General features: G+C 40.3%; 1 protein-coding gene across 10 annotated transcripts in view; it reads left to right on the top strand.

The window, feature by feature from the left end:
- LOC148340939 (muscleblind-like protein 2a) overlaps positions 1-16,246 on the top strand; it is a 63,176-nt gene that overhangs the window by 7,859 nt on the left and 39,071 nt on the right. For 8 of the 10 annotated variants that reach the window (XM_088289481.1, XM_088289484.1, XM_088289485.1 and 5 more), the window contains exon 2: positions 1,788-2,407. The exons of the other annotated variants lie outside the window; for them this stretch is intronic. In XM_088289481.1, the coding sequence (XP_088145607.1) occupies positions 2,234-2,407 (174 nt within the window). In that variant the 5' untranslated portion in view covers positions 1,788-2,233. The remainder of the gene's footprint in view (positions 1-1,787; positions 2,408-16,246) is intronic. 10 annotated transcript variants of the gene reach the window in all.

Consider the following 16,246-nt stretch of genomic DNA (forward strand, 5'->3'; position numbering starts at 1 on the left):
GCCTTAGTAAGCATCAGTAATCCATAAAGTCTCCTACTGTGCTGCATTCTTATACAGGATGTCTGTACTGCTTCACAGGTAATTCCTTCCTTCCCTCTGACTGCCACAGAGATGCACACTAACTCTAAACATTTATTATAACGTTGAAATAGATGAACCATTGTTCAATGTCCCGTATTATTTGCATCATCCAGTGGATTTTATTGAACATTATTATTAATCTATTGGAAGTAACACTGCAATTCACAGATTTGAATTCGCAAGAAGGGTGGCACGGTGGCCCGACTGGTTAGCTTGACGGCCTCACAATGCGGCGATCGTGGGTTCGATCCCGGCTCCGGCCTAACTGTGTGGAGTCTGCATGTTCTCCCCATGCCTGCGTGGGTTTCCTCTGGGTACTCCGGTTTCCTCCCACATCCCAAAAACATGCGTGACAGGTTGATCGGGCACTCAAAATTGCCCCTAGATATGAGTGTGAGTGCGGATGGTTGTTCGTCTATGTGTGCCCTGCGACTGGCTGGCAACCGGTTCAGGGCCTACTGCCCGAAGATAGCTGGCATAGCTCCAGTACCACCCCTAACCCGAGTGAGGAGACGTCGTACAGATAGTTGATAAACGAATTCTCTAGCGTGAGTGCATTAATCTCTGAGATCAAAACATTGGGTGTTGGAACATCTAGCATTTACTTCCTTTATTGCTGCCCGAAGAACACTGCTTCAGCTCTGTGTAAGCTAAGCTAGGCTAAGACAAAAGAAGTCTTAAGACCTGAATCTGACCAACACGAAACCAAAGCTGCATGCACTACAGATTCTATGCTGGAGTGGTCCAAAGTAGTCCACAGCAGTCATTTAAGGAAGACCCATTCATCGCAATGAGGAAAAGGAGTGCAAATGGCACTGTTTCCCTTTCATTCATTCTGACAAAGTAGGGTAGCTTCCCTTCAGACTTTTTATTAGTTCTAAAAATAATTAGGTTTAATTGTTAAAGGTCAGCTCTGGTATGATTTTCACCTGACTGTCTCTTCTACAGCGATTGCCTCCCTCCCTGGGGAGACGTTGTGAAATTAAATCATGCCTTGGAGAGGGAAACTGCTCTTCTGAACCATTTGGCTGAGAAACGTCTTATTTCATTAGCCATGATCAAACAAGTGGGACAGGTTATGTTCGACAATGGCCCGGATTCAAGAGGGTTGGAGGAGCATAGTGGTTGGTGGGCCCAGATAAATAATTAGTATATGGCATTTGTGGAGATGAAATGGATACACAATAAACTAAAGAACTCTACATTAACCAGTATGATTAGTACAAGGTGAGAAGTATATCATTGACAATAATGATACAATGGTGAATTGTAATAACCCAGATATGTGAACTGCTAATAAGTGTTATTATTCAGATGTAGTGCATTGAAAGTCATATTTGTTACATTGAGTGTATACTGATTGTTATTCAGGGGTGCACATTGGACACTCTCCTGTGTCATAGTCCTGTCAAGCACTGGCATATGCATCTGTCTCAGTCACTCTCTGGTCAACTGGACTGCTGCCCAGACTAATTCTGTACTTGGTACTTTTCATTTGACTACACCATCAAGCCAGTATGGCTATACTGGCTGAGTCAGATCCAGAGGTTCTCGTCTTGACCCTCACCTCACATCACTGAAGTTCTTTCCACTCAACAGTTGCTTTACTGATTAACCTCTGTGTATTTTAACTATCCACACATTCTAAAAACATCCCAGATCACACCAATGTTCTCATTCTGTTTATCTTACTCTCTCCACTCCAGATTGCTGATAGAAAGTTCCTTCAGAGACAGCATCCCTACTTGATGAGCCCTTGCTAGTTTTGGAGAGTTCCTGAGGCCACCTGTATTTGCTCAGAACGGTCCCGTTAACACTGTCAACTTCTTCCTGTTCCCAATCATTGATACATCATATATTTTTGGACATTTTGGAGACATTGAGACAACCGCTTAAACTCATCTTGGACCATGCTTTGTCTGCTTTGCCTGATGTTGCACTTGAGTCTTGCTAAATGATGAACAATCCACGGCTTAACTGGCAAACACAACGACAGCAGTGCAGACACCAATCACATCCCCTGGGTGAAAGTAGTTAGGTTTCAGCTGCAACTTGAGTCACTTGTTTTCATTTTTTTCTGGAATACACCTCAGAAGACGGGCCCCCTCCATAAACTGAGCAGCTCTGCTCCAACTAAGCCAGCGACGCAGACATGGCTCTGAATATTTCCTCTATACGTGATACGAAATGGTTGACCCTGGAAGTGTGTCGGCAGTTTCAGAGAGGGACTTGCTCACGCAGTGATGAAGAGTGCAAGTTTGCCCACCCATCTAAAAGCTGCCAGGTGGAAAACGGGAGAGTGATTGCGTGTTTTGACTCCCTCAAGGTAAGGACAATCTCTTACAGTATAGCAAATTAGCGGCACAATCCGTAGTATCACACAACCTCATAGGCCCTCCAAAGAATGCTCAAATAACCGATGTAACAACAACAATTTGAATACAACTTTAGCATTTATGGCTTTAAAGCACCTAATGGTAGACAGGTGCATGCTGTCAGATGCTCAAATTAGCTCAATGCAGTGCGGCAGTTAGCTGATCACCCTGACCGATGAAGCTAAAGGCCAGAGAGGTCTGTTGTCATGTTCACTGTCACCACAGGTATGCATGTGAAGTTTTATTTGCTCAGTTCTTCTAATGTTACATTGCCTGGCCCTCATCTTTACGAGGATGCACTTCTGATCTCCTCCAGAAGTCATTTCAGGACTTCTCTTTCTGGTTCCTTGTCTACAAACAATCAATACAAACGGACACAACATTTACCGATTTTGTAAAAAAAAACCTTGCTCGCTCTCACAAAACCCAGTAGTTTGCCAGTATGTTGTGGGCAACTTGCTGCAAGTAAGGTGACACCATTCAGGAAAAGCCCATTCTTATCATCAAGATATATGTGAGGTGGGGGGTGGGATGTGTTATTGGAGGATTGGCTGGTGGAAAGAGGAAAAGAAAATCTGTTGTGACAGTGACAAATAGCCATAGAAACTGGGGCAGAACACCCGGTCTTGGAGCAGGATGTACTGTGCTTGTAAGTTATATACAATGGATACAAAAAGTCTACACACCCCTGTTGTACACATGTTAGATATTTGTGATATAAGAAAAAAGAAATACATTGAAACTCACAAATGACACACAAATGGTAGTCAGTACGCACTTAAAGTGCCTCAGATGCACCACAAATAATAAATTAGAGCTGTTCTTGCAGTATTTTCCTGACATTTTTTCTTTCTAATAGAAGCCTGAAGGTTTTGTGCGAGTCTACCACAAACTGGTATTGGGCACTGTTCAGGGTTTCCTCTGTCTTGACTAAGGCTCTAGTTCCAGCTGAAGAACCCTGCCCCAAAACATATTGCCACCAACGTGTTTCACTGTAAATGTAGTGTTCTTTTGTGAAAATCAGTGCTATTTTTGCCCCGAACTTCAGCTTCAAAATTATGACCCAAAGTTCAAACTTGGTTTCATCAGACCAAAACACATCTTCTCGGATGAGTTTGGGAGATTGAAAGTATTTGCAATATTTTGAAACCAAAGTTTAATGCTCACGGGATATGTCACTTTATAAAATTTTGGGTAAAAATATTTCAAATGAATAATTCAATAAATGAATAATTTCTGAACAGGTTAACTATATACTCCAATAAAGAAGTGAAACGTATCATATAAATAGCAATGAAACAGTGTTAATTTCAACTCTGAATTTAATGTTAGCACTACCTGGTGCAAAATATTGCAAATAATAATAACACTGCTGATATATTAAATTAAAACAGTACAACTGGCTTTCAGTTTATTTCTATATTCAATTCAAATAGCTGCGTCCATGGATTTATTAGGCTTTACTGATTCTGTTTTCAACTGTAGTCATAGCGCTGTACCTGATCTGAAACATAAAAATTAACAATCTACATTCCCAATAACAAATTATGTTGCTGCATGATTGCATTGGATAGTTAATTCACATATTTCAAGTTTCTGTTTTGTGTAATGTAATTCTTGTAAAAATGTCTTCTCTACTTTGCTAATTTTCTATTTCCTGTATCCACCATTGCGGCTGAAACAATACAAATTTCTGCATTGTGGGATTAATAAAGGTTCTTATATTTTGAATATTTAATATATAACTAAAGCACTCTTAATCTAATCGACCCCCTCCTCTCAGATGATGTATGAGGTATATTGTTTTTGCATTATTTCATTTTTTTCTATTCATATTATTTTCTCCCCAGTTACTAGCGTTACCTGATATTTTGCTCTTTAAATTGGGCGTGCTCCTATCGATCGATTTTTGTGAAAAGTGCTGATCGTCAAGCATAAATAACCTTTTAGGGACTAAATCACAGTACACCACAGCATTTTAAAAAGTCAACCTTGTGAAAATCATTAGAGAATTGAGCTAGCTAAAGCTCATTTTCAATTCACATGCATTGCCTTTAGATGGGAACTTTTCTGCCAGCCACAGACGAACATAAGCATCTAGTTTCAGTGTGCCCGCTCAGCACTTGGAAACCTTCGATGACCGAAAGAGTTTCACAATGACCTGGTGTCACATATTCAAGTTTGGTTGCTGGAGTAATTCTTATCAATCAGTCTTGTATGTCTTTATCAACGTATTTCGTGTAGCAGGGAGCTATCACATGGCATCACGTCAGATCAGACTCAATTTCACGTGTGCCACCCAGTGTTCAGCTCGAGAAAGCACGGTTGAAAAATGGTTAAATGGTAACTATTCCTAAATGTTACTGACAGCACTCTTCTTAATTTCCTTCTACAACATTATGTTATGAAGTTACATACTGATTGCCCCATGATGTATGAGGATTTTTATTCCATTTGATAATTTAGTTTAATTCTAATTGAAATATAAGGTGCCATGTAAACATGACTAGAGATTCTTTGTGTTTAATCTATTTCTGACATTTGCAAACAGCTGTTTTTACTTGGGGAAAATTATTTTTCACATTTCACCATATTTTCTGACATGTTATGAACCAAACCAATAATTGGTCATTTTCTGTCCTGTCAATTTGAAGCAATGTCCTGATCATGAAAGATAAAGGGATAGAAATGCAGCAAATGTTTTTTTTTTAAATCAGATTACTCGATTAATTAATAAAAACATTAATTGGTTATGTAAGAAAAATAGTAGTTTTTGATGTACGATTAAAAAAAAGATTTTGTATTTAAAAGATTTCAAGCCAAATCCATGTGATTGGTATTGGCCAATCACGCTTATGGTTGATCAGTATCCGTATCATAAAATCCCTTCTTTTTCTCTCCGCTGGAACGCGGTTCCCGCCAGCCCTTTGTGACAAGTGCAATGTGTCAATCAAGCACTAGCTTCCTGTGTTTCTCCCCATCTGTCCTTTGTCTTCATCATAACGCTACTTACAGAAGTGTAGCATTTTCAAGACCATGATTAGTGACTTATGTTATGTCGACATGAGATGCAAAGGGAACGTTAGCTTTCGCATTATATTTAGGCACATTCACGAAATAGTGTGCAAACAAGCATTCCCCAACAGGAACAGCTGAAAACAGTGAGGTGATGTGGTCAACATTTTGGCCATTTCTGTTGTACTCAACACTGCGCACAGAATGGGATACAAAGACGTAATCAACAAGCATTTCCTCGATTGGCTGGTAGGGTAAAAAAATCACAACTTTTGGGCAAATTCATACCTTACTGTCTATACTGCAATTCACTTTTGGCTCCCCTCATTCCCTTTAAATTGAGCACAGGAAACGTATCCGGTCTACATGGTGAAAGCATATTGGACTCGCTGGAGTCACTATAGGAGATCGGTGTGCAAAGTACGGAACCGCAAGTTCTCCAATTGTGGATGATGTTGAATTGGCTGCTGCGAAGTGGGCACTTGGAGACAGCTTTTCACACCCGATCAATCGTTCAAGTGTGTCAACCACACGCACCTCCCCATCCACACACAGACTCGCACCCAATGCGCTGCGGTTGGGGGGGGGGGGGTAAAACACATATCTGCGTATTACAGTCTGCATGTCTGCATGCGCCTTGATCAAATACTCCAAAATTGCGTTACACCACCTGCACCACAACTTAGACCTAGTTTGACCTGGTCTAAAGTCTAGTCGACTTTCTGTCACCAAATTGTCAGGTGCGTCAGAGGTGTGTAATAGAAAATGCCCTTGGTCCGCCGGAACGCTCCGAGAGCCTTATAAGGGGAGGTTAACCCAAAAATTGTCTTCAACACCCCCTCACTCACCTTAGAGCAGTGGTTCTCAATTATTTCCTGTCACGCCCCCCCTACCAAGAAGAAAACAATTCACGCCTCCCCACCACAATTTTTTTTTTTTTAATTTCGGCTAATATACATGTTCTTTGTATATTAATGTTAGATTGTCAATAAAATATCCCTTAACAAAGCTAAATTGATAAAAAAATATATATCATTTTGAGAGCGACTATTGTGAGGATCTCGAAACTCAGTACTGTGTGGTGCAAATATTGATGAGATGAAAAATATTTACTATACGTTTTTTTTAATTTTTTTTTTTAACTTTATTAACATGAACAAACCAAACAGTTTGTTCAAACCAAATGTGTCCAAAGAGAACCAGAAGCTCTTTGAAATAATTCAGAATTCACGGTCCAGACGGAAGTGAACTCTTAAGCGTGTAGCACGTAGCTTTAGAACCCTACTTACTGACAGACTTTCCCCACGTGTCTGTTTGTAATGCAATGCAAGATCATGAGAGTTTGCCGCCACATTTGTCTGTCTCTATTGATGCGGCACAGATACACTGAGCACCATGCACCATTTGTAATTAATTTGAGCCCCTTGCCTGCATTTATCCCTTCAAATTCAGGTCCTTTATAATGATGGTGCAGTCATTTTTGCCAGCTTAAGGTTTTGGTTGAGTGTTGGTACCATTACGGGGTGTGGCATTACTCTCTCTGAAACCAAGCGCATAAATTGTATGCCACCTTTCCTGGCTTGATGAAAAGGAATATACTGTTGATCTCCTCTTTAGCTGCTTATGTTTTGGATAGAATCACACACAGAAATCCTCCCATCTGCTGTACCAGTGTCTCACCTGGTCTCAGTCCACCCACTACCTCTGAGTCAACCTCTTTCTCCATCACTCTGCTACCCACAGTACTGACACAGAACTTGTTGTTTTTGGAACGTAAAAAATGAGTTTAAATTTGCTATCCAGACTAGATACCATCCTCGCATTTGGTGAGTTGAAGGCAGTGACACATAAACGCTTGCTGCTACTGTTGTCACAGTTGCATAAACGTTATAGTATGTTTGAACTTTAGTGCTGCTTTTGATGAATAATTGATGTATAGTTATGCCATCATCATAGACAGTAATCTAATTTCTGAGTCTCAATCTGGCATTTGTATGTCTGCTTTTCTCACTTCTATTTGGTCCTGGAAATCAATACCATGCATGAAAAAGAAGCAGCTCTTGCCATGCATCTTTTAGAAAGGTCAGGGATGTATACCAACACCGGAATGTTAGTTCCTCTCAATGCACCTTGGAGTGTGGCTTTTGTGGCACCAACCATATTTAATATCATGATTATTATTTTCTCTGAAAAGATGTTGACCACGCCCCAAAGGTTTGTTTTTGTGTCTCCTTTAGGTATAAAAATGAACAAATTTGCAAAAAAAGAAAATCCCCTCCCCTAGAGTGCACATGCATGCACAGAATTGGGCAGTGACAAACAATTCATCAGACAGGCAACTGTCCCCCAGGGGCCGTCACTTATAATGAGACAGATTTCCTCTTAATTGGCTCCATCAAATGAGGCAACAAAAGCAATCTTTAGGGGCCTTCCACCAAAATAGGTTCTAATCCAGACTGTAGTGAACGCAGCCTAACATGTCATCACAGTCCTATGTTAAAATGTGTCAAATGTACAATTAACAGTAAATATTGTTTGTAAAGCACGTTTCTTTCACACATCTCAGTACTACAGAGTAGAGACGATAAAAACAGAGAACAGAATGCTTTCCTAGAAAAATGACTAATCTCAAAGATGTGTATGTGAAGACTCATTATAGACAAAAACAAGATAAAATTGTGTGTAAAAGGATGAAGTGTTGCCTCTAATTTGAATACTGTACACTGTACACGCCTGAATGAAACATTGAGGTTTATTTATTTATTTATTTATTTATATTAACTTCAATGGAAATGTCACTTGATCATTCACTTCAACTAGAGTCTCACTCCACTGTGTACTTAACTCGTGATTCACATCAAACATACAACTCACAACACAACAAACACAAAAGAAAGACCACGCCCATAATACAACAACTAGAATTTGTAGCTTTCGTCAATTTCATTACCACTTATGCTGGTCATGCTGTGTATATGAATGAACATTATTTGCTATGCTCTCCTCAGCTTTCCTCAAAGCATTTGCTTTCCTTTGAGAAACTAGGAAAAAAAGGTTATGACATTGCTGAAAAATGTGATCAATATGTTCACTTGCATGCAGTGGTATTCAAATAAAACCCAGCCTGCAGCTCAAAGGCTGTTTGAGTCACTGGATCCTGGTGTATTGATCTTGTCTCTTTCACCAAAGGGCACTTTGGGCAATCATTATACAGGACTTATTGAAATTCATGAAAATGCTAACCCTATACCAGTACTTCACATCCATGACAAGAAATTATCCATTCATCAGTTTAATATACAGATTTTCCTCATTTGGTACTGTAACAATGCAAGCTGATTTTGGGCTTGAATTTGCCAGTTAGTAACAGGTCACCAACCATTCATCATTATGCAGTGAAGTATTTCACCAAATGTTTTTATCAGTGTTTGTCTTCACTAATTGGTCGGTAGGAGAAATCACATGGTGTTGCTTCTAAGTGTCGTATGTCTTCCATTTTGCATTATCAAATATTTCTGATAAAGAACTACTTTAGTGCATTTTCTACTGAGGCCCTCAGTGGCTTCACTTGATGCAGGCTGTTTTCTTCAACTGCACGTACGCCTCGGCGTGCCTTCAATCCACAAGAGAGCATCCTTGGGGAACTCTCCTAGCCGTCAAACAACAAGCTGATCAAGGCGAGACTCCATTCCCCTTTGGGCTTAAAAAGGTGAATGGCAATCAACAACATTACACCAACATTTAGTCCAACCTGGACTGCCCCCATGCACATCAGCATATCTCAGTTTGATCCGGTGATGACGAGAACAAAATGAGACAGTTAGAACCGGAAATTAAACTTGGCGCACTATTTTTGTGTAAGTCTAGCGCAAAAAAGTCTAACTGTGTGCATAGGTGGAGATTTCTTTCTTTTTCTGGACTTGCACAGGTGGAAGTGAGCATTTGCGCTATTGTGCACTGTTGTGGGATAGAGCGCAGCCGACTCCCGCCCAATTGATGCGGCATAGTCAAAGCGCTCACAGTGGTTGACATAGCGGAATCTCCCCTTGCAGATGACGTAGTCGGCCGCACATGTTATGTGGGCAATTGGAGACCGTGGTAGTGGATGAGAGGTACACGCGGTCTGGCTGCTAGATACAATATGAGTTGTCTCCGAAAAGTATATTTCAAGCAACAAGTTTTTCCCTTCAAAGTAATCCACCTGGAGTGTAACGCTCCATCCCATTACGGTTGCGTCAACATGGCGGGAATAGTGTACAGTATGGATTGTCATAAACATGGAGCAAAGCAAAGTAAGTCGTCTGCGTGGTAATAATAATATCTGGGCTCCCCCCCATGACGGAGGTCTGGCGATAGTTCTGGCCCCGTTGCTGACCCACAGCAGTGAGATGCTTAGCTCTATGCTGGGAGCCAAATACGACATTTCATCAGCGCACTTAGCTCAATGTTCACAACTGAATTTGTCCCTGAACATCTTTCTGTCTTCAGTATGCAGCCTCGCCTACCAGCGTTGTGCTGCCGACAAAGAGAACCTTGACTACTAGTAATAAACGTGTGTAATTTATCTCACCTCTATCGCCGACTTAGCCCGTTAGTCACGGTGGTCGCAAAAACTATGCCCTGCCACATGAACAACATTTTTTTTTCTTTCCCTTTTTGTAAACCATTAAAATTGTTGTCACTTTAGTGAGTACTTTTTAAGAGTCATTTTAGGTTTTGAGAATTATAGGTAATGTCTAAAAAATAGAGTAAAAATAATTCCTAGATTTTCACAAGTTGATTTAATTAAGAATTGCAATACTATATTTAAAATGTGACCAAGTTCTGTGCCTTCAAAGAAAATCGCTGTGGTAAGTTTTAATAGACTTGTAGATCTAAACTAAAGCTCACTACACCTTTTTTTCTCGGAAATAAGCAATTGTTATTTAGGGGATAGTACATTGAATAGAAATAATTCCCAAATGTACTTGTTAAAAGAAACATTGAAAGGTATTTTTAGGCAAGTGATTGCTCGCTGATTTCCCTTATCCAGTCTATTTGACATCAAATTAGGCTGTATGTGACCCCTTAACTACAATGAATTTGACTCACCTGCATTAGTGCTTCGTGCTTACTTTCTTTCTATTGTGAATTATGAACCGATACCTCTTTAACTTTCTTTTGTCAGCAACCAAAGCTCCAAAGTGGGGGAGTAAGCAGCCATGCGATGCCTGGGCCCCTATTTGCTGAGTGTGTTCGAAAGAGGCTTTGATGCGCAGATCTGCGCTCTTCCTTCCATCTCATTATCTTCCTTTATCTGTCCTATGGATTTAAACAACTTCTCAACATGCCCTGACATGCGTTCGCATGAGGCAACAAGATCTAAATGTTCTTGCTTTGTCTGTTTCCTTTGTCATCATTTGCATTTGTAGTAAATTTTCGGTTTATTTTTAGAGTGCTCTAGTACTCACTGCCTTGAATGCCAGGAGTGACTGAAACGGTTGCAAAATTAGCAAAAGGCCTGCTGTTTTCTCTTGGGATTGTGGCACAGTTCCTTTTATAGTAGGACATAAAAAGTGTGTAACCTATTTCTATGAAGCCGGACCAATTTGGCTACTTACAGTTCCTGTTTGACATCGGAATTCTGCCAATCACCGCATCACACTATAAACTGCGGATAATTTTTTACCATTGGAATATTTTATCAAACACATAAAGGGGATTCCTAGCGAATGATTTGTCGGATTGTATTGTGTGAGTGCAGATTAGAGAAGCTCGGCATGGTGGGTTCCATGTCTCAGCAGGTCACAGATGATCAGATTAACTAAAGCAGAGCTCCATCCTTTAGTTGGATTAGAGTTGACCAACTCTTCAAAACTGCAGGGCGATGACCACTCACATTTAAAGCGGAACAAAGTGGAACAAACGCAAGAAGACGTTTCACTCACATGACTTCCAAAATGCCCTAAATGTAGTGCAGTGGTAGCCAACCTTATCAGTCAGTACTGTTGATACATAGTATGAAATATCACCACACAAATTTACAAGGAATCGGTGATAGCCGATGTCAATGCTGACTGAACACAACACAGGTGCCTGCATTAAAAGGCGTACAGAAATGGAAATTTTCTCAAATGTAAGCAGAAAGCATTTGGTGATCATCTCTTCTGGAGTTTCAATGTTTTCTACAGTTGAAGAGTCCTTACAAGCTTAAATATGCATTTCCCCCCAAAAATGTAAGGCGATCCTTTACGCAAGCTTTTTCCTTCTTATATTGAGAATGAAGTGAAACACTATCCATGTACATCCAGTGCCTTACTTTGTGCATTTGTGTGGTCTGGTCCTACCTGTGGTGTCCAACTAAAATATAGCATACCCATGACCCAAGTGATGAGATGTTCAAAGAATGGACATGTGGATTGACCAAAGTGACTAAAGGAAAATCATGCAAAGAAAAAGAAAAACAAATTAAACCGGCCTGGACAAAAATTAAATCATTTTACAGTTTGTACACTGCAATCAAACTAAATTGCTGGTATATCTGAAACTCTCTGTGAGACACTTGCAAAAGTCAACAAGTATTTTGGCCCACTCCTTGTAAGCACATGGAATATGAGGGAAAAGTAGTCAAATATACTGAAAAAGCTTGAATTGTCGTGGAAAATTATTTGTCTTCCCTCTGCTTGTCCCTGCCCTGCAGGTGAAACAGTTTTCAGTTGTCTTCAGCCGGACAACATTGCGCTGTCATGCTCTCCTGCTTCGTCTCTGCCTGTACTACCTATGCCAGAGATATTCAATTAAAAGTCACAGAGGTCCACGACTATAATTTCTTCCAATTAAAAGGTCCGAACCAAAGTCCAACTTCCCTTAATGTCTAGCCTGTGCTAACATTTTTATATAGTTTCAATATTTAGTCATTTTCAACAGAGCGCACTTTTATACTAAATATTTATCAATGTTCCCATTAAACAACTTTGCCAGTCAAACAAATATGAGGCGTTTATTTCACATTCAAGAAAATGTGGCTCCAGGAAATTATGGGTGCCACTTCCAGAAAAAACTGTAAAATATCTCCTGCAGAAATATATCAAGTGCTAAGCATTGAGTTAACATCTTTTACCTTTTTTTTTTATCAGCCTAAAAAAAACGGAAAGCCTAATTATCCAAGTAAAACAGGTCAACATGTTCAGTACACAATCAATAAAAATGGCTGTTCTCATGAAAAACTAATTCAAAATGAGCTTTGACACCACCTTTTCTTTTGAATATTTTTTAACTTCTCTGAATGAGAAAAATGAGTTTGTGACTGCCCTGCCAGTGACTTAAATCTGGGTTGGAACGGAATCAGGGCCATTAGGATTTGGTAGATTATTTCACACATCTGGGCTTTGTGTTTTCCTTTAAATAATGTTTGTGCAAACGCATTTAAGCACTCCTTCACAACTTCCCCATCACTGAATGTTTTTTTATGTTTCCCCAAAATCCATGATGCTTTTATTGAACATTCGTTTGCATGCCGCTGTGCTGTAAACGAATATGTAAAAATCTGTTGTACTGCACTCGAAGTTCGATGTTTTTGCATGCGCTCACCTCAAACTTCAGCGGATAACTTTGCACAAAAAGGCGGTGCTTTGTTCCGTAGTGGCGCTTCGCAATGTTGCAACCGTTTTGGAGCATATGATGCACACTGGTTTTGAATCAGCTGCAGCCAGAACGAAACAACATTTCTCCGTCCATTCATTTAAAACAACACGCATCGACCTTGCTAACTTTTTAGCAAGGCATACTGTCAGCAGCACTCTCTTCCGGTCTGCTGCGCAACTGGCAGTGGATCTTAAACAAAAGATTTGATTGGCTCAAATCAGTGACGCCTTTTCCATATGCACCAGAATTGCAGCGTCAACGTTTGCGAATGCGCCCTGAAAAAAAATCACCATAGATTGGTCATGGGTCCGGTCCGAACCATCTGTCGGTCCAGATCCATTTGGTGATGCCTGACCTATGCTATGGACCAATCAAATTGCATGTTCCCTTCTCCTGCCCAGTGTTTCATTTTGACTTTGTTGATAGCTTTACCAATTCATTTTTCAAATGTGAGAAATCTGAACAGTTGTCAAGGGCCATACTAACATGCTAACCTCAATTGTGTTCCATTTTAATTTAATGCATCCATCCATCCATTTTCTGAACCGCTTATCCTCAACTGAGTCACGGGCATGCTGGAGCCTATCCCAGCTGTGATTGTGTCAGAGGCGGGGTGCGCCTTGAACTGATTCCCTATCCATTTAATTTAATGCATTTGCATTACATAAAAACAGAATTGGTTAAATTAAAGGGGGTATTTATTGGTGTATGTTGTTATAATTAGAGCATTACAATTTAAAACATTATTTTTAACACTCATTAAAATTCCATTTTTTATTATACTACTATTGTGGGTTTGTAATTAATGAAGCTCATCGTCCAGCTCAGCTCCACAAACTCCTCTTGGTTTTGCTCACAGTTTATGTCAAAATGAAAGTGATGGTACAAACATTCCAAGGTGCCAAAATTAAGATTTAGGTGAATACAACATTAAAAACAACATTAATCTTAATTGCACATAGGCTTTGCGCAACCTAGAAGCAAACATTCTGTGTCCCAAGCAGGCCAGAGGATAGAGTGGGCTTTGAACGCAAAATGCAAATTGTTACAGTGGTGAGTGGAGGGGCCCACAACTGAAGCATTATTCTGCAGATTTGAGAGAAGATTGGCCCTCTGTGTCTCTGCCACCCTCAGATATGCAGCACTTATCACTCCAGCCATTCAGATAGGCTGATGGAAGAGGTGGGAAGTGTTTGTGCCACTCATGAAGGGTGAAATCCAGATTGGGGTGGTCTGATCTTTGCAGTCCATTTGACATAGATATTGGGAGACACAAAAAGCATGTTCTTCTCAATAATCCCTCCTTCCAATAGCAACTGTTACTAGAACAGTTTGATTATTTTGGCCAGGTTGCACACAACACAGAGAGCGAGGTCACTCACATACAGGCATCCAACGAACATCAGAGTGAAAGGGGCGTGCTAGCCGGGTAGGTTTCTTGCTCAAGAGCACTTCAACAACAGTCATGAAGCAGCAGACTCTTCAACAACTAGTTGAACTCAAACTGGAAATGGGACCACTCCAAAATCCTCAATCCACGTACGTTTTCACAAGCCAATGCCTTGTTAGATAAATTACATTTTACAATGTGATTGTCACATTGGATAAAGCTGCATATTTTATTCATCCCAAGAGAGAAATTACACCAGGTTTCAAATGTACTGTGTACTATATAAGACTGTACTTGCAACAAGATGCTGAGCAGACTCGCAGTTAATGGAACTGGCCAAGCTCCTAGAAGAACAAATTTCATGTCAAAGTCAAGTCAAGGTGGTTAAAAAAATAATGATTGGATAACTCCACACCAAATAATGGAGGAACTCTCGTTATCATAAAAAAAGTGAAAGTGAAACAAATGCAATGATATAAAAACAATAACATTTTAGAATGAATAAACTGTAAATAAAGATGAACAAAAGTACAAATGAAAACCCAGTTCTATAATCTGCACTGTTACAATTGCTTTAGTAATCTCCACTTTTGTTGGGCAAGAATGAAAAATTTGACAAGCTTTCCAATGAGTATGGACATGCCACAGACTATGTTGTTTGCTTTGCCTCATGATATTATCTCACAAAACAGCTTCATAAAGAAGGGATTGCACTTTTGCAAGCTTTCAGTTCTTAGGGACGGTTTGAAAGAACTTGTTGTTAATCAAATCCATAACTTTCCAATGCCTGACTGAGTCTCTTCATCTGCTTACATTGGAGCTTGAAAACAACTGACTGGCTCGTGGATAATTAGTATATGTACTGTAGTCAATTGGATCTCTGCTATCTATACCTATCCATGGAATACTAAAAAATATTCACATCCCTCAAGGTGGAGCTTTTGGCGAAGAATTACCGCTCAAGAGCCTTTGAATCCAACAAATGGGCACCAATTACTAGAAGTGCAACACATGAAGCGGTTGCAAAAATGGCTGACCATATCTCTGATTAAGTTTTTTCCATGCATCTTGATAAGCTTGCTCATCACTTCTAAAGAAGGTTCCTTCTAAACATTTACGAGCTGGACCAGTGACACACCTTTTCTAATAATATATCTGTTCAGCCGCAGATATTCCCGAATGATCTATCAGCGATATAAAGGAGGCCTTCCATTTGATAAACTGGATTGGTTCGCCACTAAACACTGATGGCTCGGGCATAGGAAGCCGGTTAATCATCATAATGTCCTGAAAAGCTTGTGTCAACTGAACAACATCATGGGAGGAAGGTAGCAAAGGCGTGTTTGGTGAGACTGATTTAGTGGGCTGGGTGTTTGTGTGTGGACTCATCTGTTCGCTTTTTAGAATCAGAATCAGAAATCCCTTTATTGTCATTGTACTCAAGTGTGCAACGAGATTAGAGAGCTGATGCACCTGTAGCGCCTGCCAGAGGGCATCAGGTCGAACAGGTGTGAGTTTGGGTGGGTATTGTCTTTGACGATATTGAGAGCCCTGCTGAGGCACCGGGCGGTGTAGATGTCCGACAGTGAGGGGAGAGGGCAGCCAATAATTCTTTGCGCTATTTTGACCGTCCTCTGGAGCCTCACTCTGTCCGCCTCAGTGCAGCCGCTGTACCAGGTGGAGACACAGTACATCAGCTGTGGTGTTGTGTGTCCTAGAAAGGTCATCGGAGATCTGTACTCCCAGGAACTTGAACGTGTGG

Source organism: Idiotropiscis lumnitzeri, chromosome 3, assembly GCF_059441095.1.
Source record: "Idiotropiscis lumnitzeri isolate Australia: NSW breed Sydney's pygmy pipehorse chromosome 3, RoL_Ilum_1.0, whole genome shotgun sequence".
NCBI lineage: Eukaryota > Metazoa > Chordata > Actinopteri > Syngnathiformes > Syngnathidae > Idiotropiscis > Idiotropiscis lumnitzeri.